At 35.4% G+C, this 22,824-nt stretch overlaps 5 protein-coding genes across 8 annotated transcripts; 2 read left to right on the top strand and 3 right to left on the bottom strand.

The window, feature by feature from the left end:
- Positions 1-216: 216 nt before the first annotated feature.
- On the bottom strand, positions 217-3,525 carry LOC115954794. The gene is made up of 2 exons (XM_031072732.1): positions 2,564-3,525; positions 217-1,997 (listed from the first exon to the last, which is right to left on the bottom strand). The coding sequence occupies exon 1, from the start codon at positions 3,484-3,486 to the stop codon at positions 2,575-2,577; it is 912 nt and encodes a 303-aa protein (XP_030928592.1). The 5' UTR covers positions 3,487-3,525; the 3' UTR covers positions 217-1,997; positions 2,564-2,574.
- Positions 3,526-6,139: 2,614 nt separating this feature from the next.
- Positions 6,140-8,874, top strand: LOC115957053 (3-phosphoshikimate 1-carboxyvinyltransferase, chloroplastic-like). The gene is made up of 5 exons (XM_031075293.1): positions 6,140-6,324; positions 6,942-7,095; positions 7,950-8,164; positions 8,238-8,355; positions 8,761-8,874. The coding sequence occupies exons 1-5, from the start codon at positions 6,140-6,142 to the stop codon at positions 8,872-8,874; spliced, it is 786 nt and encodes a 261-aa protein (XP_030931153.1).
- Positions 8,875-9,839: 965 nt separating this feature from the next.
- LOC115957051 (putative pentatricopeptide repeat-containing protein At1g12700, mitochondrial) lies at positions 9,840-10,280 on the bottom strand. The gene has a single exon (XM_031075292.1). The coding sequence runs from the start codon at positions 10,278-10,280 to the stop codon at positions 9,840-9,842; it is 441 nt and encodes a 146-aa protein (XP_030931152.1).
- On the bottom strand, positions 9,862-11,988 carry LOC115955042 (pentatricopeptide repeat-containing protein At1g12775, mitochondrial-like). The gene is made up of 2 exons (XM_031073075.1): positions 11,069-11,988; positions 9,862-10,931 (listed from the first exon to the last, which is right to left on the bottom strand). Exons 1-2 carry the CDS (start codon positions 11,255-11,257, stop codon positions 10,380-10,382), a joined length of 741 nt encoding a protein of 246 aa, XP_030928935.1. The 5' UTR covers positions 11,258-11,988; the 3' UTR covers positions 9,862-10,379.
- A 3,123-nt stretch (positions 11,989-15,111) lies between these two features.
- On the top strand, positions 15,112-21,155 carry LOC115955039 (3-phosphoshikimate 1-carboxyvinyltransferase 2-like). Of its 4 annotated transcripts, none has more exons than XM_031073071.1 (9): positions 15,112-15,291; positions 15,399-15,840; positions 17,459-17,703; positions 18,081-18,234; positions 19,022-19,236; positions 19,310-19,427; positions 19,854-20,064; positions 20,613-20,674; positions 20,782-21,155. In XM_031073071.1, exons 2-9 carry the CDS (start codon positions 15,481-15,483, stop codon positions 20,998-21,000), a joined length of 1,584 nt encoding a protein of 527 aa, XP_030928931.1. In that variant the 5' UTR covers positions 15,112-15,291; positions 15,399-15,480; the 3' UTR covers positions 21,001-21,155. The 4 variants fall into 4 exon arrangements, with proteins under 4 accessions (XP_030928931.1, XP_030928930.1, XP_030928932.1 ...); XM_031073070.1 differs by having other exon boundaries at positions 19,298-19,427; XM_031073072.1 differs by lacking the exon at positions 20,782-21,155 and having other exon boundaries at positions 19,298-19,427; positions 19,854-20,132.
- Positions 21,156-22,824: the final 1,669 nt, after the last annotated feature.

Below are 22,824 nucleotides of genomic sequence, written 5' to 3'. Positions count from 1 at the left end.
TTCACCTAAAATTTAAAGGTTCGAATACATAACGTAAAATGAGATGCATCAACAATGAAGATATAGTATTTGTTGATCATCCATGCACATTTTAAAGTTTGATTTATTTACACGCTTGATCCTTAACCTGGGTTCCATGTTTCAAAATGGTCTTTTTAGTCCTTGACCTGTTAAGTATGTAAAAAAAGGTCTCTGCCACGTGGCAAACAGAAACAATAAAATCAAACACAAATGTTGACATTACCCCATCATACTTTTCTTATTACTAGTGTTTCAGTTTTACTACATCATACTTTTCCATCTATTAGTTGATGGTAGAAACCTTTTTGATGTTCAAGTACCACATAGCGGGAAGATATGGGTTCTATTTTTAGTGGAATACCTTGGTTGGATCTTACCAAACGACATTTTGCTTCAACTAAAAATTTCATCCCACACGGGTTGGTTTATCTGCACAGGAGTCGTCTAGTTCAGCATTGCCACAACTTTTTCCGCATATTTTATATCTCTAAAATCTAATGCATTTATGCAAAATTTGTTTAACAGCCAAAGCCTGTCTTCTCTGAGATGCTCAATATTGAAGTTACTGCTGCATAAAGGGTACTAACTGACTGAATCAGTGTTGTCTAACTACCGTTGTCCAAGTCCATCCAGCCAGAAGCCTAGAACCAACTCACCCATGGACCTGAAAAACCCAAAATTTTCTGCAAATTTTATTCCTCTATTATAATTATGCTATGTTAGTTTAGCAGCAGTAGCCTGTTTTCTTCAACATGCTCAAGTTTGAGAAACACAGCCAAATCGTGCAATTGACTCCTGACATAGGCATAACTTCATAACTTCCACAGGCTCACACCACTTTGCATATTAAAGGGATTATGTGAAGGCATGCCATTGACAAGCGTGCCTTGCCACCCTTGAATCAACTAGTGAGCAGTGAGGACTAAGCAGGTTGCGTTATCAGACCAGGTACTAACCAATTTCACCAACTCATCACAATAGACATCCAGCATGTTATTCAAGACATTAGCACAACCCATCAACTATTGGCAACCCCATCAAAGCGTGCCTGCTGCAGTCTGTTCAATATTTCAATATGTAGTCTCTGAGTATCCGTTCAGACAGACTTAAGTTTGCAGAATAGACATGGTGGGGAGCTTCATAGAGCTGAACAAGGGAATGCTCCAAAGGAAACATGGAAAGAAATTCTAGAAAATGAAAAATACAAGTGCTTTGTATCCTCCACCTGTACTTATCTTCAATAACAATAAATTCAATATGATTAATGACATGAATGCATCCTGTAACTTAATAATTCTTTCTCTTTCTATGTCCTCTCCTTAGTCTTTACATCTCCACCTCTATTTCATTCTCAGATTTCTGAGCAAGTCCTCAAGGAAGGTTTCCATGACTCTTGACTATTAACAGAGCCTTCTTCCTATTACATATATCTTCCAACAGAATATCACATATCAAATCTGAATCAGCTGAGCAACAAGCTCTCAATCATAAATCCTGGACCTATACTAGATTATACAAACCACAAAAACCATATTTGACCAAAGTAAGGGTAGTTCCCATTAAGAGTCTGAATAAGGGATTTATTCTCAAGGCCAACTACTGTATAAGTTAGTTCTCGCCCATTTTCCTATTTCACATATTGATGCTTTATGGATAAACTGTCCACACCAATATTTACTGCAGGCATTTCTTGGACCAACAACATAGAAAACAAGGCCTTCAGATTTCTACTGCAGGCATTTTTCATACTGATCACCTCCCTCCCCAAGAAAATGGTGGGGAGGTCTTGGCATAATAATCATTCTTCAAAAAATGTGTATAAACTGATGCTTTATAAATATATCATCCACACCGATCACCCAAACAAACAAACAAATCTAATCTTTACTTGACTTCCACAACTTTTTTTTTCTCTTCTTCTTGACCCTTGGCTTCCAACGGGGAAAAAAAATCCCCCACTCCTGTGTTCCCATTTTCTTGCATCGTCAACATGGAGAATAATAGTTTCAGAGTAGTTCTACTAGCCCTTTTTGTTTTAATAACAAACTCAAAAATGATGTAAAGAATTGATATGACAACAAAAATGCACAATTGCAGTATAAGATAAACAGCAAAAGATGTATTACTTGTTTATGTATATTTAGAGAAAGAACCTAAGCTGGGAAGGTTTTCAACTTCCATGTGATCAAATGTGCTTTGACAACATATCAACAAATCAAACTTATTCAATTCACTTGAAGCCACTAGATTAAATGATGACAAAACTAGAAATGTAAGTATTTCTTTTCTCCCTCCAAGTAACCAGTATAAATAATTTCCCCTCCCTCAGTATCCTCTACTATAAATATTGAGAGACACATACAACCAATTCACCAAACATTATTCTTCCTCAGAGCCTCCCTCTCTCTCTCTCTCTCACTCTAATTTGAATAATTTAACCAAAATTTACAGTTAAGAGTTAAGACAGCACATCCAAATGCATTAACCAAACCTAAACAAAAAAAGAAAGATTGACTTAGAGTCCAAAGAAAAACCACTTCACCTTTCTGTTATTTAGTCCCTGTAGTTATGGTCTCGTTGCTCAAGCTCCTGAAAATACTTCAACGCACCAAAAACTTTCCTCTTAGAATCCCTGACTCGCGCAACCAAATACTTGAAATCCTTCAAATGCAATTTGATATCCGAATTCCTAATACAGTTGTCCATTGCAGCCTTGATTTCTAAAGACAAGTCTTTGAGTTCATCAGCCATTTCCAAACACTCCCTTATGTCCCCACAATGAGGCTTGTGACACAACAAGTCCTTGTCGAGTATCTCTCTGAACCCAAAACTAGCAGAATCAAGCTCTAGGCTATAATTCCTAATCTGGGTCTTCAACAAACTCCAAGCTTGGTCATCTGGTTTGAGTTCAATGAGATAGTCAACGATTTTCAGCTTGACCTTGAGGTCAGAGCAGGTAATAACACCATTGGGTTGTTGTGGTTGTGGTTGTGTAGTAGTGGGGACAAGGAGGGACTTGGGGTTGAACCTAATTAAGAACAATGTGGCTGTGGCTGTGGCTGTGGAGGCTATGGTGGGGAGTGTGAGTTTGAGGAGGGATTTGAGGGTTTGGGAGAGTGGGTTTTGGGGGTTTTGGGAAAGTGGGTCTGGTGAGGATGAAGCTCTTATGGGTGGTGGCGATGATGGTGGTGGCGATGGTGAAGGTGGGGTTGTGAGGAAGAGAGAAGAGATGGGTTTTGGGACTGAGGGACGGTGGTGATTGAGTGAGAGGTGGTGGAGGCTTTGGTGACAATTGTTGAGTCTAGAGAGAGATTCCATTGATTCAAAGAGAGAGAGAGAAAAAGTAAAACCCAGATGGGAGGAGTGAGAGCAAGACAAATTCTTCTTCAAAACCCTGAGAAATGGGAACCAGCGTTTTGAGTTTGACCAGGCAAAATGAACATGGGATTTGTACTTCTTGCGCATAGAGAGAGGTACTTGGGCGTGGGGTTTGAGTTGAAATAGGTTTTGGTCAGATTCTTTTTTTACTAGCATTCTTCATAGCCTTATTTATTAAGGAAAATATTGCCTATCCATTTTTATTAAAAAATAAAATAATTACATTTCTAATTTCCTATTAAATTTTCACTTTCACACCAAATGAAATCAGGAGTTTTGAAATGTTTTGAGCTAAGCCACTGACACTATTGATGTGATTGAGATTAATTTCACTAATAATGTCAATTACAACATGTTTTGGAAGTGAAATAAATAACTATTAAAATGTCAATTTTTTCTTACATTGGCTTTATTATTACATCATGTTGTAATTGAGATTATTAAAAGATTGTTTTCATGTTATTTTATAATAAGAAATAACTATCATATCAATTTTCTTTCTTTCTTTTTTCCGCCAAATTGCCTTTAAATTTATAATTCTTAAAATTCTTTTTTTTCCTCATTAAAAATTAGTATCCAAATTTACTAAGGGTATGTTTGGTACACTGAATGTGGATTACGACAGGAATTGTAATCTTTATTACTATGAATAAAATGTGTTGTAATGTAATAACTAAACATATTCATTAATTTGGTTGCAAGTTATAACATTAGAATGAAACTTAACATTTATTTTAGGAAATTTCTTACTTATACAATTATATTTCCTTAAAAAATTTATTTTTAAATTTAAGAGAGATATGTGTTTTTTTTATAATTTTTTATTTTTATAATTATTAGATGTATATGGAAAGTTTGTTTACTTAGAAATATATTAAGTTTTAAAATTATTGCACTTACTAATGAATAACTAATACAACATTTTAAAGAGGAATATTTATTCCTCATTTTGAAGAATAGCTATTCATATGGAATGATTATTCTTTGTAATAAAAACATAACCAAACTAAAGAATAACTAAATCATAGGAATACCTATTACATTACAGCGCCTATTACAGCCTACCAAATATGCCCTAAGGATTTTGTCAATGGAAGGACAAGTAAGCAAAATTTGTTGCGGAGCTCAAAACACCCAAGTCTTTGACAACAATCCCAAACTCCAAAAAACCCAAATTCTCTTTTGGGTCACAGCTTTTAGGGTCATCAAAGTCCTGGACTTTGAAGCACAAGCATGTGTGCATGGTGGGTAGTGGTAAAGTTGGTACCTTTTGGGTTTCAGCTTCAGTTGCCACAGCTGAGAAGCTGTCAATGCCACTGAAGATCGTGTTGCAACCCATCAAAGATATCTCTGGTACTATCATGTTGCCGGGGTCTAAATCACTGTTGAATCGGATTCTGCTTCTGGCTGCTCTCTCTGAGGTATATACAATGTTTGGTTGTTGAGAAAGTGTAGGAAAATTCAGGAGTTTTATATTCTTCATTTTAAAATTTTGTATTTTAGTTTTCAGTTAGTTAAAATTTGTATTTTATAAATTTAGTGTAGCTTAAATGAGAATGTGAAGATGGATAAGTGGAAATAGAAAGAAAGGTAGAATTTGAAATAGAGAAATTCACATAAAGATAGGATGCACTATTGATGAAAAATGACTTGTGATAGTTGATCTTGTTCATGTGCATTGTGGAGCCATGTAGAAGAAGTGAGTTGATTCAAGTCAAGTATAAAAAAATAATGAAAGACCTAAAATAACATTAGTAGAAAGTAGTAAAAAAATGACATTTTTGTAGGTTTTATTACTTAGCCCTTCAAAGGTGAATGTCCCTAGATTACTCGGCAACTAGTTATGGCAAGTGGAGTCAATTGCTAGTAGGTTTTATGGGCTAAAGGCGAGTCCAAAGTACTCTTCTTGAGAAAAGTTCCTTATGTTATAAAAAAAATGACGTGTCCAATAGGTGGTAACAAAGAGATATACCAGAATGACGGAAAATAATATATGTGGAGGACCCTTAGTAGTCTATTGAGGATCCATAGCCGACCCCAAAATTTTGGGACTAAGGCTATGTTGTTGTTGTTGTCAATTGTGTGTTTCATTTTGTTAGCTTGTGGGCCTAATAAATTAAGAATTTTAGAGAATGTAATATAGACATTTTGTTTGGTTGGTTACGATGTTGGGGAGAGGGGGAATAGTATATGTTGTTTGTTTTCCTAGGGTGTGGCTAACCTCTAGTATTTTTTTAACTGGAGGTCTCAGTTTATTTTAAATACACAATAGTAAGTGGGAGTTGATTTTAGTCTTCACCTTTTATTTAGTTAGTGGGTGATGTGGTAGTTCCTCATTAAAAAAAAAAAGAGATTTCAGTTAAAAAAGTACTAGACATAAGCCAAATCCGTTTTCCTGTGCTTGAAATAAAATAACTCTCTGTTTGGATGTGGAAAGGTGCAAGGGAAAGATGAGAGAGTTGGTTTTTTTCTTGGTTATTTTAATTCTTAATATTTAGATTGAGCTTAGTTCATGAGAAATATGGGAAGAGAGTATTTCATTTTTGGAATTGATTTACTTCTGGTGTCTGTTTAGGTGAAAAAGAAAAGCATTAGATTAAGTAATTGATGATAAATGACTAAATTGTTTCATTTTTACTCGTAATCAAGTCCAGTCTTTTGGCATACATTAATTGTTCTCATTTATTATTCTGGAACAACTGTTGTGGACAACTTGTTGAATAGAGATGATATTCATTACATGATTGGTGCATTGAGAACCCTAGGAATTAGTGTGTTAGAAGACAAGGCAATAAAAAGAGCAATTGTGGAAGGTTGTGGCGGTCTCCTTCCAGCGGGTAAAGAATCCAGGGATGAAGTACAACTTTTCCTTGGAAATTTTGGAATTGCAATGTGGCCATTGACAGCTGCAAGTGGAAATTCTAGGTCTGTCTGAATTTGCATTTTTAAACAGAATTGTTCCAGAATTATGAAATTTCTGCCCCATTAGAAGGAATGTTGTGATATTCACAACAAGATAGGACTTTTCCCTTTATACTACACCTTTATTTTATTTTATTTTTTTCTCTTTAGCCTTAAAATTTGGATTAAGTCCAAGTCCAAGATATTTAGATAAGAGCCAATGAGCTATAGCTCAACTGACACATCCTTTCCTCATAATAATGGGATGGAGGGTGTGCTTATGAGAATAAGTATAAACTATTTAGCTCATTAGGGGTGAATGCCCATGGATTACCTAGGAACTGGTTCTGATGGGTGGGGTCATTTGCACATAGGTTTACTAGCTAGAGGTGAGTCTAAAGGACTCTTCTTTAGGTCATATGGTATTTCTTGGTATTTTCAATGGAGACATCCAAGGTTCAAATCCTTCTTCTCCACTTAAAATATATAAATAAATAACGGGATGGTTCATGACCATCGAGTGCATGTGTAACTTGCCAATAAAAATAAAAAAAGATATTTAGACAAGAAATGGTCTTATGTGATATGTCTCATTTACAAATTTGTACACAGACTTTTTTACACCATTCAATATATTTCAGCTACATACTTGATGGAATGCCCCGAATGAGAGAGAGACCAATTGGAAATTTAGTTGATGGTCTTAAGCAGCTTGGTGCTGATGTTGACTGTTTTCTTGGCACAAAATGTCCCCCTATATGTGTATTCGGGAATGGGGGTCTTTCAAGGGATAAGGTGAGGTTGTGCATTATCTTTTTGCGCAAGTCTTCCATATAATGCGGTTTCGTGAGACATTAAGTTTCCCATTCCCTTTTTTTCCCTCTCTTTCTGAGATATCTGAGAAGACAACGTCATGTCATTTTTCTGCATTGATGTCTTTCTGTCTTAGAAGCCATAACCTTGAGGAGCCAGCTTTAAGTTTAATGTGATGTCATTCCAAGTTCAGAAAGATTAGGTCTGCATAACTACAATGAGATTTCAACTAGTGATTTTATCTTTTGTATGGAGGTATGGATATAACCGGGTTTGTAACTTGGCAAGTGAGGTGGAGCATATTTGTTCTTGGAGAACTTTCTGAGTGAAGTCTTTCCTCCCTTGAAGTTAATGATTTATTTTTTTAACTTTAAGCTTTTTTCAGTGTATCCTTATGTATAGAATTTTAAAAAGAGTCATTAAGTTTTTTAGGAAATTTTGAGCATATGGATATCAATTCTCAAGTGTCAAATATTATTGTTTGCTTCAGTTACATTCCTTCAATGTAATAATTTACAAATTGCAATTGTAGTGGAAAACATGCCAGCAGTAATGGCATCATTTGTGGTGTCCCATATCTATGGTTCAAACCCCCACCTCCCTCCTCCCCACTATCTACCTATCAAAACAAGATATTAGGCAAAAATATTCTTTTTGTCCTTGAAACATAGTACATGTTCAATTTTTGTTCCTGAAAATTGAAAATGTCAGTCATTTCGTCCTTCCATCCACTTTCGTTAAGTATTTTACCAGTGTCTAATAGAACACTTTGTGTTGGTGTTGTGTGCAAAGATTAAGCCAACATGATCCTTTATGCTTTATGTCTTTGTTTGCAGGTAAAGCTCTCTGGATCAACTAGTAGTGTATTCTTGACTGCTTTGATCATGGCTGCTCCTTTGGCTCTTGGAGATGTTGAAATTGAAATCATCGACAGGTTGATTTCCGCTCCTTATGTTGAGATGACATTGAAGCTGGTGGAACTGTTTGGGATCTTCGTAGAACACAAAGACAACTTGGATCGGTTCTTGATCCGTGGAGGTCAAAAGTACAAGTAGGTTTTATAATATATAGTTCCAGTAATTTGTGAAATCAGGTTATACTATTGAGAGTAGTAAATATTTTAGGTCTCCCAGAAATGCTTATGTTGAAGGTGATGCTTCAAGTGCTAGTTACTTCTTAGCTTATGCAGCAGTCACTTGTGGGACAGTTACTGTTGAAGGTTGTGGGACAAGCAGTTTGCAGGTAAATCACAGGTGCCAATATTTGGGTGTGTGAAAACTGCTGAACAGTTTGGGCCTATTCTGGAGAAAGCTAAGATCTGTTATTTGATGAGCATGTGTAGTATTAGGTAGTTGATCTAGTAAACCGTGCTAATGATCTTTAGTTGATCTTTTCAGATGATCACCCTCTCTGCGATTGAGACATGGCCCCAGGAGTGGGGAATCCTAGACGATTGGCAAAAGCCCGATTTAGCAATATCACGTGTGAACAAGTGCAATGTTGCTCTTAAAGCTGTTACTGATTCATAATATTTGTTATATTTATTACCCCAGTCTTGATTACTTTGACCAATATATATATATATATATATATATACATGCATAGACCAAATCAACTAATATTTTACCATATTTTTCGTTTATCAAGGGAGGCGTAAAATTTGCGGAAGTTCTTGAGAAGATGGGTGCTAGGGTTACCTGGTTAGAGACTAGTGTCACAATCACTAGACCACCTCAAGATTCTTCCAAAAGAAAACACTAGTGAGCTATTGATGTCAACATGAACAAAATGCCAGATGTTGCGATGACTCTTTCTGCAGTTGCTCTTTTTGCTGATGGACTGACTGCTATAAGGGACGGTATGTTGGCCTTTCCGTGGTGGGGAAAAAATTAAGAGTATTTTAGCCTTTGTTAAGTGGTGGTGAAGGTAAATGCATTGAACCTTGGATTTGCGTCTCCCTGTACTTCATGACTTTATAGGGAACATTAACAATGAACTTGTGTTCAGCATTTGGGGTTCCATTTCTTTTCCATTTTGGAAAATTGGTGTATAATTTAGGCCCTTCTACTATAGAAAATGGCTATGTATAATGGGGTCTCTTCACTTGATAAAACCCACCTATAAGACTGCAGTAAGTGACAAAATGGGGAGCCACTCCCATGTTGGACAATTCAAATTGAAGTTTATAAAACAATAGAATATATAAATGATTGGAATAGAATCAAATTAAAGTTTACTCATTTCATGCTACAACTTTTATGGCTATTTTAGAAGGAGAAAAGCTATGTCCACAACACTTTCACAACAAATCTTAAGTGGCAAGCTATTATAAGTTGTTACTAGTGAGCAAATAAGTAATTTAAGTGGTAAATTCAAATTAAAACCAATAATAAGTTACCACTTATGATTTGTTGTGAAAATGTTGTTGACATAGCACTTCTAATTTTAGGAGAGAATGTCACATTGTTCATGTGTGATATGGTTCACAAGACCTATTCTGTATCTATCACAACTCCATAGAGAGTAAAGTTCTCCTCTCATCCAATAACTCCTTGTGAGGGTCAACCAAATCTTCACTTCAAATAAAACCTATTTAATTATAGATTATTAAAAATAAAAAATAAAAAAAGACAAAAAAGTTTGAAAGGGAAAAAACATCAATGATATGAAAAGAAACATCACTTCATAAAAAGTAAATTACCACTTCCAACAAATATACATACACGTTATAGGTTGACTGACAAAGTCTTAATAAGTAATTCTTGAAGTGATTTATCTGCTGGATTTGTAGATAGCAAGTCAACCAACATGGATGTAGTGGTTGCATTTGCTGAAAAACCTTTGTCAACCATTATCTTAATAAGTTCCATAGCCTTTACTGTCTCATTCTGTTGCAACAACCCTTGGATGATTGTGTTATATGTTCGATCATTAGGAGAGAAATGGTTCCCATCCATTTTCTCTAGCAACTCACTCACTTCATCAATTAGCCCTTCTTTGCAAAACCCTTTGATCATTACATTGAAAGTTTGAACATTGGGTTGCAATCCTTTTGCAGGTAGACTATAAAAGAGTTCTCTTGCAATTGTAAGATTCCCAACATTACACAAACCGTCAATTAAAATATTGTAAATCACAATATTGTTGCCCAATGTTTTGTCTTCCATCTCATGAAACACTTTTATTGCCTCAACAACTTGTCCATTCTTGCACAGGCCATCCAACAAGACAGCATAGGTTTGGGGATCTGGAGGTTGACCACAAGCCTACATCTTATGAAATAGCTCTAAAGCAGCCTTGTGTCTCTCCACTCGACAAAACCCACCTATAAGAGTGTTGTAAGTCACAACATCAGGAGTTACTCCCTTATTGGACATTTCATGAAAGAAATTCATTGCCTCATCAATTCTTTTCTTTTTACAAAATCCATTAATCAATGTGTTATAACTAACAACATCAGGTGAACAACCCCTCTCAACCATCATGTTCAATGCTTCGATGGCATCCTTCAATTTATTTTGCAAACAATATCCATCAATCAAAGTATTATAAGAGACTACGTTAGGCTCAATACCTCTTTGAATCATCATATCAAAAACTTTTTTCGCCTCTATCAACATCCCCTCTTTGCAATATGTGTCCACCAATATACTGAAGGTCCTAACGCATGGCACGATCTTCCTCTGTGTCATCTCATTCAACAAAGTAATAGCCTCTCTCCACAGGCTGAAATTGCATAGGCCTTGAATTAAGGAATTGTAAGAGACAAGATCCGGCTGAATGCCTTTACTCATCATTTCAAATAAAAGGTTCAAAGCCTCAGTTACTTTTTTTTGATAGGTAATAAGACTTTTATTAAAAGAATTGAACATCATGTTCACGATGGTGAACACTTTGAACAATGAAACAAATACAAGAAGATCAAGAGCTAAAATAAATAGAAACTAAACAAAGCCTCAGTTACCAATCTATCCTTACATAAACTATCAATGATTATGTTATACACTGACAGATGAAGCTCAAAATTCCCTTCTTCCATCTTCCTAAGCAATCTAATAGCCATACTAGTCTGTCCAATCTTACATAGAGCATTCAGTATTGTTCCACAAGTAATTGCATTAGGCTTATACCCATTCTTCTCCATTTCTTCTACCAACCTCACAGCTCTAGCAATGTTACCTTGAAGACAGAGCCCCTTGACAAGGATGTTTAGAGTAATAGAGTCTGGGTGATAACCAAGTTTCAAAATTGTTGCCAAGACAGAAAACCCAAAATCTACTCGGTTCAAATGGCAGAAGCAATTAACCAAAATATTAAGAGTATAAACATCAGGAGAGATACCAAATGATTCGATTCGTTTAATTAGAGAAATGACAACTAGGTATGCTTCAATCTTGCAATGGCACCCAACACGTGATTAAAATCGTCAATGGAAGGCAAAGGGCGCATGTGAAGCATTGTATCAAACAGGTGTAAGGCATGATCAACATTCCTAAAGCTTCTAGATTTGCACTGATCTCTAACAGATTCCAAGAATTGATTTTGATTCTGATTGTGATTATGATTCGGGATTTTTTTAGCGCTAGCAATACTAGCAGCAGTAAGAGTAGAATAACAATAAGAACGAAAAGAAGTGAGGGAAGTATGAAGCAGCGTACCCATTTTCCTAAAGATCCAGCAAACAATTCGGCAACGGAAATCAGAACGAAATGATAGAGTTTGAGAATTGAGAAAGCGGGAGAGAGAGATAGAGAATCAGTCGGTTTTGAGGGCAGTTTTGTTGAACTAAGCTACTGATCAGTTATCTGATGGGGAGAGAGCATAAAAAAACTGGGGAAGGGGGCGGCTGAAAATGTACACACTTCACCAAATCATTCTTCTTCTATTTTCCTGTTTAGAACAACGATTTTACTATTTAGTCCTCGTCCCCAATAATTTAAAGGAAACGATTGTCGGGAACATTGATTGGGTTTCAGTGGGGTAATTTTGGAATTTTGTGGACCTTTTTAATAAGCCTGTACCCATTACAGAAAAAGAGTGGTTTTTGGTTGCTTGGACTATAAAAATGTAATGGTTTTTATGCATCTGCGACTATTAATTAATGATCCACTGTTGCATAAGAGTAATTAATTATTATTTGAACCTGATGAGATTATGGGGTCATCAGTTCTAAATTCATGTAGAATTCATAAAAATCACAGTAAGGGATTCAAGCAGGTTACACCATTTTAGACATGGTTTTTGCTCTTGTGGGGACTATTGGTGTCCTTTATAAACTTCTAAAGGGTGAATGTCCATTTGGTTCCTCACAGTCACACCTACGATGATGTTGGCTGGTTGAAGACAGTCGATCAGTACTTCGTTGGCCCCAACATTTCCATCTAGGTGTCTCTCTCTCTCTCTCTCTCTCTCTTCAAAATACCCCTACAGCCTACATTTAATAGGGGCAAAACTTGGTAAAAATATTTCTTTGACTCCCACTAAAACATTGCATGTAAAATAAGACTACTCTCCTAATGGTTTTCAAATTGCTTTATCCATTTATAAAAAAATATTAAAATTAAAACAAACACACATTTCTTTGTAAAAAAACATATGCCATATTGATTATTATCACTAGCCTCTGATTATAATAATATGCACAAATTATAAAAAAAAACTTAAGGGTGTGATGAAAAAATTATTTCACCACAAACACTTAATACTCATCACAATATAGAGAATACAAAAAATCCACAAATTGATCTATTCATTAATGGGAAACTTCACATAATTTTTTTAAAAAAATAGATTTTCTTTTTAAAAAAGGCTAGTCTAGAGAACAATGAACTCGTTGCTTGTAGTAGGTAGAAGTTGTGAACTAGTTTTATTGTGTGTTTGGCTTTTGCTTATTTGTTTCTTGATATTCGCTTTTTGTCTCAAGTTTTTTGCAAATAATTTAACTTTTTAGCCTTTTGAAAATAAGTTAGCTTTTAATTTTTTATCACACATTTTAATGTATACTAGCGTTGGCTGCACGTGCAAGGCACGTGCTACCCCAGTAATGAGAAAATGAATATAAATTTTGTGTGTGAAATCATGAATTTTGGCTCACCTAATTTAATTATATTAAAAAAGAAGTTCAAGAATACAACAAAATATCACAATATTTTCACAATATTTTCATTTTTAGGATCCGAATAGATATTTTTTTATTTTATTTGAGAGAAATGCTACATTCATAACATTTTAGAACAAATTCTAAATGAAAAATTATTATTGGTTTTAAACTAATAACATTGATATTGTTATTCTCAAAACATTTATTTTCAGTTGTGGTTGGTCACAGTCTCATTTTTTTTTTTTTTTCAATTTGTAAGAAATTGATACTTCAATATTTGTAAAAATATTGTAATATTTGTTGTGTTGGTGTAACAATATATATGCTAGCTTACATAAATATTTAAAAAAAAAAAAAAAAACTTTAGGCACGGTAGAAATTAATGTTAAAATGTTGTGGACTTGGCATTTTTTTATTTGATTTATAAGAAACTGAGATTTCAACAATTGTGAAAATATTGTGATAATAATAAGTGTTGTAACATTTTCTTAAAACGTTTATTTTCGATTGTGGTTAGTCATAGTCTCATATTTTATTATTTTATTTCGACTTGTAAGAAATTGACACGTCAATAATTGTGAAAATATTGTGAAATTTGTTATGTCAGTATAACAATATATATGCCAGCTTACATAAATATTTCAAAGAAAAAAAAACACATAGACCGATTATTGGAAAAAAAAAACTTTAGGCACTGTAGCTGCAGTGCCAGTTGAATAAACCAAAAGCACTGTTGCTCCAATGCTATCCATCAATAATAGTTTACCTATGATTTATTGTGAAATTAATGTTAAAATGTTGTGGATTTAGAATTTTTTTATTTGATATATAAGAAACTGAGATTTTAACAATTGTGAAAATATTGTGATAACAATAAGTGTTGTGACATTTTTTTTTAAAACATTTATTTTCAGTTGTGGTTGGCTACAACCTTATATTTTATTATTTTATTTCGACTTGTAAGAAATTGACCAGTCAATAATTGTGAAAATATTGTGAAATTTGTTGTGTCAGTATAACAATATAAATGTCAGCTTACATCAATATTTAAAAGAAAAAAAAAAAACACAAACTGATTATTGAAAAAAAAAAAAAAAAAAAAAGAGGACTAACTAAACCAAAGCACTGTTGTAGCTACAGCGCTGCACAGTGCAAAAACATTGGATGTACAGTGCCAAGACACTGTGCGCGCAGTCACGCTTTTATTATAAACATTTATTTTTAGTTGTGGTTGATTACAGTCTCATATTTTATTATTTTATTTCGATATGTAAAAAATTGACACATCAATAATTGTGAAAATATTGTAAAATTTGTTATGTCAGTATAACAATAAATATAACAGCTTACATAAATATTTAAAAGAAAAAAAAAACCAAACAAATTACTTTAAAAAAAAAAATTAGGCACTGTAGCTACAGTGTCACTTGTACTGTAGCTACGGTGCAAAAATACTGTACTAATAAGTGTCACAACATTTTCACAAAATATTTACTTTCAGTTGTGGTTGGTCATAGTTTCATATTTTATTATTTTATTTTGACTTATAAGAAATTGACACCTCAATAATCGTGAAAATATTGTGAAATTTATTATGTTAGTATAACAATATATTAAAAAAACAAAATACAAACGGAAGACTAAAAAAATGCAACTACTGTAGCTACAGTTCCAAGCGGCACGGTAGCTGCTGTGCAAAACTTAAACAAAAGGTTTGAAAAAGAAAAAAAAAAAAAAAAGAAAAAAAAGAAAGAGGTGCCTCACCAAAGCACTGTTGCCGCTACAGTGCAAATACTCTGAGTGCACAGTACCGAAGCACTGTAGCGGCATTGGCGCTTTTATAATATAAGAAGTTATCAAAAGCATTTTTTTTATATAATATAAATACTATGCAAATAAATTGTTCCCAAACACAAAATCATCTAAGTAAGCTACTGCATCATTAGAAACCATATCATGCCCATTTTGGATTTACGGTTGATAACACACCCTTAGTCTTGGTTTTCCTATTTTTATAGTGGCAAGTTGGAGAGTGAAGGAGACAACGGATGATTGCCATTTGCACAGAACTCAGGAAGGTAAGTTCATTTGGCTTTCTTTACATTTGAAACCCCTCTGCTTTGTTTTCCCATTCTTTTATTTTTCTAGTATCATTTGCACTAAACATATGGGCTTCATATTTCAGCTGGGAGCAACAGTTGAAGAAGGACCAGATTATTGTGTGACCACTCCACCGGAGAATCTCAACGTAACAACTACTGCCACATATGATGATCACAGAATGGCCATGGCATTCTCACTTGCTGCCTGTGGAGATGTTCCTGTCATCATCAACGACCCAAATCTGTAGTGTTGCCCACAAACCCAAATCTCTGAGTTCACTCTCTTTTGGGTCACAGTTTTTGGACTCATCAAAGTCTTTGACTTCGAAGCACAAGCATGTGTGCATGGTGGGTGGTGGTAAAGTTGGTACATTTAGAGTTTGTGCTTCAGTTGCCACAGCTGAGAAGCCATCAACGGTACCGGAGATCGTGTTGCAACCCATCAAAGATATCTCCGGCACTATCACGTTGCCGGGGTCCAAGTCACTGTCAAATCGGATTCTGCTTCTGGCTGCTCTATCTGAGGTATTCAATGTTTGGTTGTTGAGAACGTGTAGGAAAATGCAGGAAATTATAATCTATTTTTTCTGTTTTCCGTAGGGTAAATTGCATGACTGGTCCCTCAAATATGGGGTCAATTCAATTTTGTAACAATTTGGTAGCTTTGTTTATTTTCCGCCCATTTCTTACTTGCATTTTTAGTCCCTAAAATATGGGGTTTTTTTATTTTATTTTGGTCTTAGCATTCTGGTAGTCACTTAACGGAAAAATAGATGGAGGGACTAAATTGTTACATTTTGTAAATTTTAAGGAATAGAACCAAACATTTTTAAATTGAGGGACCTAAGGAGAATAGCACATGTTGTTTACTTAGTATCTGGGCTGTGCTAGAAATTAAATAATTCTCTGTTGGATATGGAAAGGAGTGAGGGAAAGAAGAGAGAGTTCTGGAGGTTTTTTTTTTTTTTTTTTTTTTTTAATTTTAATTCTTAATACTTAGGCTGAGCTTAGTTTATGAGAAATGGGGAAAGAGAGTATTTAGCTAAATTTTTGGAATTGATGGTTCCAGAGGAGTGCAGGTCATTTTAGCTTTGCTAACCAAATTATTGTAGTTGTAGCCTGTGATGTGTGTTCATTATTAAAATTAAATTGAGTATCTGTTTGCTTGCTAAGAAGAGTCATTAAAAAGAAAGAAATATAGGAGATTGGCTTTGATGAGTTTGATACATGTATTGGTGTGTCTCTCTTTCTGAATTATGATTTCTACTTTAAATTTTGAAAAAAAATTAAACTCTGATTCATGTTCTTAATGTAGTTATTTTCCATCTTCAATGGTGAGTTCACCTTGTCGTTTTAGAACTCATGAAATTTGATGTGCTTAGTTTTAAGTTTATATCATATCCTTTGGACAAATGACATATGCTTCCCGTGTGAACAATAGATGGTGGGTAAGCTCATGGTTTCAGTTTCATATGGATATGTGAATTGTTTATGCCTATCAAAAAGAGAAGATACAAATTATTGTCCCAAAATTTTGATAGTGATTATGAATCAAAGTATGATCCCTCAAGATTTTTTTTTATGATTCTCCATGGATTGAATATGTATTGAAGGTCTCTTAGGTTGTTTTGAACCCTCTGTGGTATGATGAATATGGTTGAGGGCCATTGATGAGGGGCTTGCCATGAACATTGGCTAAGAGCAGTTAGTGGGAAAGGAAGCATACTTATGGGACGATAAGGGACATAGTGTTTTGGGGGGTGGTTTATAACTGGTTTTTTCAAGTACAGCTTTCTAAATTCTTCTATGTTCTAGGAACATCTTTTTCAAGCAGTCCATTTTCAATTCTATTCCAAACAGCCGCTTAATGTGCCTCACCTCATTCCTTTTCCTTAAAAAAATTGTTTTGTACCCTTCTTTGTTTTCCCCGGATAGAGGAACGTGGCATGAAATGTCCTTTGAACTCTGAAGTAGTCTTTGTTTAGATCATTTACTTCTGTCTGTTTTGGTGAAAAAGAAACGCATTAGATAGAGAAATTGATTGTAAATTACGAACTTGTTTAAGTTTTATTCATAAATCAAAATCAAGTGCACAGTGCAGTCATTTGGCATACATTAATTTTTGTTTTTATTTATTGTTCAGGGAACAACTGTTGTACACAACTTGTTGGATAGTGAAGATATTCATTACATGCTTGGTGCATTGAAAACCCTAGGACTACATGTGGAAGATGACAAGGCAATAAAAAGAGCAATTGTGGAAGGCTGTGGTGGTCTCTTTCCAGTGGGTAAAGAATCAAGGGATGAAATTCAACTTTTCCTTGGAAATGCCGGAACTGTAATGCGGCCATTGACAGCTGCAATTACTGCTGCTGGTGGACATTCAAGGTCTGTCTGAATTTTCCTTTTGAAACAAAATTATTCCGGAATTATGAAATTCCTGCCCCACTAGAAGGAATGCTGTGATTTTACAAGATAGGACTCTTACCTTTATACTACACTGTTTTTTGTTCCTCTTTAGCCTTGATATTCAGATTGAGTCCAAGTCCAAGATATGTTCGATTGGCACTTCCTTCTACCATAATATTGGGATGGAGGGTGAGGTCATGGGTTCAAGACCCACCGAGTGTGTGTGTGTGTGTGTGTGTTTGTGTAACTTACCAATTAAAAAAAAAGGATATTTAGACAAGAAATGGTCTTTTGTCTTGATTACTGTTATACTTCCTACACTGACTGACCCTTTTATACCATTCAATATATTTCAGCTACATACTTGATGGGGTGCCCCGAATGAGAGAGAGACCAATTGGGGATTTAGTTGATGGTCTTAAGCAGCTTGGTGCAGATGCTGACTGTTTTCTTGGCACAAAATGTCCTCCTGTGCGTGTAGTTGGAAAGGGGGGTCTTCCTGGGGGTAAGGTGAGGTTTTGCATTATCTCTTTGCACGAGTGTTCTGTATAATGTGGTTTGATAAGGAGTTGAGTTTCCCATTCCCTTTTTTCCCTCTCTTTGTAAGATATCTGAGAAGACAACACCATGTCCTTTTTTTGCATTGTATCTTTGCGTTTGAAAAGATATATAACCTTGAGAAGCAAGGTTTAAATTTAATGTGATGCGATTCTGAGTTCAGAAAGATTAGGTCTGCATAAGCATAACTACACTGAGATTTCAACTAGTGATTTTACCTTTTGTATAGAGGAATGGATAATTGGGTTTGTAACCTGGCAAGTGAGTTGGGGCATAATCCTTCTTGGAGAGCTTTCTGAGTGAAGTCTTTCCTCCCTTGAAGTCGATGATTCATTTGTTTGATTTTAAGCTCTTGGTCGTCTAATGTTCATATTTAGCAATTTAAAAAGAATCTTCCAGGATTTAAGGGAATTTTGAGTGTATGGATTATGGATTTCAATTTCCAAGTGTCAAATATGTTTGTTTCAGTTACATTCCATCAATGTAATGATTTACAAATTGCAATTGCTGTGGAAAACATTTGGGATGAAAAAATTTGGGCAAAAGTATTCTTTTCATCTTTGAAATGTAGTACATGTTCTATTTTCATTCCTGAAAAAATTAAAATGTCGCTCATTTCATCCTTCCTTCCACTTTCATTAAGTTTTTTGTCAGCATGTCTAACAGATTACTTTGTTTTGGTGTTGTGTGCAAAGATTAAGCCAACATGATCCTTCTTGCTTTGTGTCTTTGTTTGCAGGTGAAGCTCTCTGGATCAACTAGTAGTGTATTCTTGACTGCTTTGATCATGGCTGCTCCTCTGGCTCTTGGAGATGTTGAAATTGAAATCATCGACAGGTTGATTTCCGCTCCTTATGTTGAGATGACTTTGAAGCTGGTGGAACGGTTTGGGATCTCTGTAGAACACAATGATAGCTTGGATCGGTTCTTGATCCATGGAGGTCAAAAGTACAAGTAGGTTCTATAATATATAGTTCCAACACTTTGTGAAATCAGGTTATACTATTGAGAGTAGTAAATATTTCAGGTCTCCTGGAAATGCTTATGTTGAAGGTGATGCTTCAAGTGCTAGTTACTTCTTAGCTGGTGCAGCAGTCACCGGTGGGACAGTTACTGTTGAAGGCTGTGGGACAAGCAGTTTGCAGGTAAATCACGGATGCCAATATTTAGTGCTTAATTTGGGCTCATGTGAATCTGCTGAACAGTTTTGAGCCAAATCCTGGAGTTAGCTAAAATGTGCTGTTTGATGAGTATGTGTATTATTGGGTAGTTGATCTAGTAAATGCCATTGTGTTTAGTTGATCTTTTCAGATGATCAACCACTCTGTGATTGAGACATGGCTCTGACTCCCATGGCCATTAAGGGCCAGGAGTGGGGAATCCTAGACAATTGGCAAAAGCCTGATTTAGTAATATCACTTAAGTGAAGAAATGCAATGTTGCTTGTAAAGCTCTTACTGATTCATAATGTCTCCCAGATTTAATACCACAACTGTGCTACATGTCTATTTTTATTTCACATGCATTGACCAAATCAACTAACATTTTACCATATTTTTTCGTTTATCAAGGGAGATGTAAAATTCGCGGAAGTTCTTGAGAAGATGGGTGCTAAAGTTACCTGGACAGAGACTAGTGTCACAGTAACTGGACCACCTCAAGATTCTTCCAAAAGAAAACACTTGCGAGCTATTGATGTCAACATGAACAAAATGCCAGATGTTGCGATGACTCTTGCTGTAGTTGCTCTTTTTGCTGATGGACCGACTACTATAAGAGATGGTATGTGGGCCTTTTCGTGGTGGAGAAAAAATTAAGAGTATTTTAGCCTTTGTTAAGTGGTGGTGAAGGTAAATGCGTTGAACCTTGGATTTGCCAGTCTCCTTGTACTTCATGACTTCATAGGGAACATTAACAATGAACTTGTGTTCAGCATTTGGGGTTCCATTTCTTTTCCATTTTGGAAAATAGGTGTATAATTTAGGCTCTTCTATTGTAGAAAATGGCTGTGAACATAAACTTTATGCAGGCACATTTACAACGACAGATAGCCACCATATGGTGGGCCCTCACCTTTAATTCTAACAAATTGACCTATTCATTAATGGGAAACTTCACATAAAAAAAATTAAATTAAAAAAAAAAAGTATAAAAAAGGCAAGTCTAGACTCTAGAGAACAGTGGACTTTTTGCTTGTAGTAGGTAGAAGTTGTGAACAAACACATAATCATCTAAGTAAGCTACTGCATCATAAGAAATCATATCATGCACATTTTGGATTTATGGCTGATAACACACCCTTAGTCTCTTGGTTTTTCCTATTTTTATAGTGGCAAGTTGGAGAGTGAAGGAGACAGAACGAATGATTGCCATTTGCACAGAACTCAGGAAGGTAAGTTCATTTGGCTTTCTTTACATTTGAAATCCCTCTGCTTTGTTTTCCCATTCTTTTATTTTTCTAGTATCATTTGCACTAAACATATGGGCTTCATATTTCAGTTGGGAGCAACAGTTGAAGAAGGACCAGATTATTGTGTGATCATTCCACCGGAGAATCTCAATGTAACAACTATTGACACATATGATGATCACAGAATGGCCATGGCATTCTCACTTGCTGCCTGTGGAGATGTTCCTGTCATCATCAACGACCCTGGTTGCACCCGAAAATCATTCCCAGAATACTTTGAAGTCCTCCAGAGGTTTATAAAGCATTGAACAGCCCTTTTACTACAACCAAAGCGGCAGGTAGCTAGCCTACCCTATTTTTCTATATTGCCTTAAAACTTTTGTGATATATAAATGTAAGTTGAGCTTGTTATTTGTAAGATTGTAATTCAATTTCTACTTAATGCAGTCTCTCTTCTGTGTGTGCGCACGTACGCGCCAAAGCTTTACATGATTCTTCTTATTCTCTTATGCATTTTTCTTTTGTTCCTTATAATCAAGGCAAGGGATCAAACAGGGGCCATATATTTTAGCATCAATGCCAGAACCTATGGCTTACTTCAAATAAGGCATCAGCCTCACTAGATTCGCCCCCTACTATGAGCTGTTTCTCTTTCGATGGCAACATTTTTTTTTGTTGGGCTGCACTGTCAAGAAAACATCATAAATTTCACTTGAAAACACAGAGCAACCTGCTACAATTTCACTTGAAATCATAGGCGTAGTGGGGATCCACTGCTCTGTTTCCAAATTAATAACAAGCATAGTCAGCTGCAATAGGGGAGAAATAATTTTTCTTTGGGGGGGAAAATAGGGAAGAACAATTAAAAAATGAAGTGTTCCCATGACTCTTGACCACTAACAGAGCCTTCTTCCCCAATTTCAATAATTATTTTTCTACAATGTTCATGTTTCACGTAGCTTCCTACAGGTGATGACATATCCAATCTGAATCAGCCAAGCACCAACCTCTCAACCACAAATCCATACCTATACTTGATACAAAGAAAGCAACCACATTTGGCCAAAGTAAGTAATTCTCATTAACAATCCGAATAAGGGACTTGTTCTCATCACCAACTACTGTACAAGTTAGTTCTTGCACTTTTCCTTATTTCACAAATTGATGCTTTATTGATAAAACATCCATAACAACCTTTACTGCAAGCATTTCTTGGACCGACAACATAGAAACAATGTCTTCAGATTTCTAGTGCAGGCTTTTCTCACACTGATCACCTCCCTCTCCCACCCTGTCTCCAAGAAAATGGTGGGAAGGTCTTGACATAATAATCATTCTTCAAAACTTTTCTTTGAAAATTTACTAGTTGGAGGTGGATGAATTTGAATCATGAACGTCTTCGTTGGAAACACTAGTAGGTGTTAGTTGAGCTAACAAGGCTTTTGTCACTCTTCAAAACTTATAGGTAATAAATTATACTTTATTAACATATCACCCGTGTTGATCATTGAAACAAACAAATGATCTAATCTTTACTTGACTTCCACAACATATTTGTTATTGGTCTTGACTTCCACAACACTTTCATAGACACCAATATGGAAATAATAGCTTCAGAGTAGCTCTACTTCAGGTTGAGCCTCTTGTAATCTCATTAAGCAAAATAATAATAAAGTCGTCTCTCTTAGTTCTCAATTCTCTCTCAATTATCCTTCTCTTTCTTGGAGGCCTAGCTCCTTCAAAGTAGCTAATCCCAAAACTAACTCACCTCCTAAAAGAGGTTCATAAACTAGGCTTGTTCCGTAGAACGGGCACCCAATATCATTTTCCCTAGTGCTGGCCATTGTGCAAAATTTTGACATCCTTGGAACCTCCAAAACTGCCAACAGAGTCTATGGCATTTTTGCATATGAGTCCCACAACTTCCTCTATCCCCTCTCTAAAACATTAATCATAACACGGACTTACCGTTGGATCCCCCTTAACTATGAGTCTACTCTAATCCTCCCTTAAACTTTAAAACCAAGCAATTTCCCTCTTATGTATTGGAAATTTGCAAATCACTCCATGTGTTAAAATGAACTTAGTGGAGTTTTGTAATGATAGGGTGATTTGCCTATATCCACAAAGTT

Source organism: Quercus lobata, chromosome 8 (genome assembly GCF_001633185.2).
Source record: "Quercus lobata isolate SW786 chromosome 8, ValleyOak3.0 Primary Assembly, whole genome shotgun sequence".
NCBI lineage: Eukaryota > Viridiplantae > Streptophyta > Magnoliopsida > Fagales > Fagaceae > Quercus > Quercus lobata.
This window is presented reverse-complemented; position numbering and strand designations above follow the sequence as displayed.

What these genes read in the sequence shown, in the direction of transcription:
- LOC115954794 (XM_031072732.1), bottom strand. Translation starts at nt 3,486, where the DNA reads ATGCGCAAGAAGTACAAATCCCATGTTCATTTTGCCTGGTCAAACTCA.
- LOC115957053 (XM_031075293.1), top strand. Translation starts at nt 6,140, where the DNA reads ATGATTGGTGCATTGAGAACCCTAGGAATTAGTGTGTTAGAAGACAAG. An exon ending in GCTGCAAGTGGAAATTCTAG is followed by an intron (nt 6,325 to 6,941) that starts GTCTGTCTGAAT and finishes AATATATTTCAG; the next exon opens with CTACATACTTGATGGAATGC. An exon ending in GTGGGACAAGCAGTTTGCAG is followed by an intron (nt 8,356 to 8,760) that starts GTAAATCACAGG and finishes TCGTTTATCAAG; the next exon opens with GGAGGCGTAAAATTTGCGGA.
- LOC115957051 (XM_031075292.1), bottom strand. Translation starts at nt 10,280, where the DNA reads ATGGAAGACAAAACATTGGGCAACAATATTGTGATTTACAATATTTTA.
- LOC115955042 (XM_031073075.1), bottom strand. Translation starts at nt 11,257, where the DNA reads ATGGAGAAGAATGGGTATAAGCCTAATGCAATTACTTGTGGAACAATA. An exon ending in AGGATAGATTGGTAACTGAG is followed by an intron (nt 10,932 to 11,068) that starts GCTTTGTTTAGT and finishes AAAGTAACTGAG; the next exon opens with GCTTTGAACCTTTTATTTGA.
- LOC115955039 (XM_031073070.1), top strand. Translation starts at nt 15,481, where the DNA reads ATGATGATCACAGAATGGCCATGGCATTCTCACTTGCTGCCTGTGGAG. An exon ending in GGGGTCTTCCTGGGGGTAAG is followed by an intron (nt 18,235 to 19,021) that starts GTGAGGTTTTGC and finishes CTTTGTTTGCAG; the next exon opens with GTGAAGCTCTCTGGATCAAC. An exon ending in ACCGACTACTATAAGAGATG is followed by an intron (nt 20,065 to 20,612) that starts GTATGTGGGCCT and finishes CTATTTTTATAG; the next exon opens with TGGCAAGTTGGAGAGTGAAG.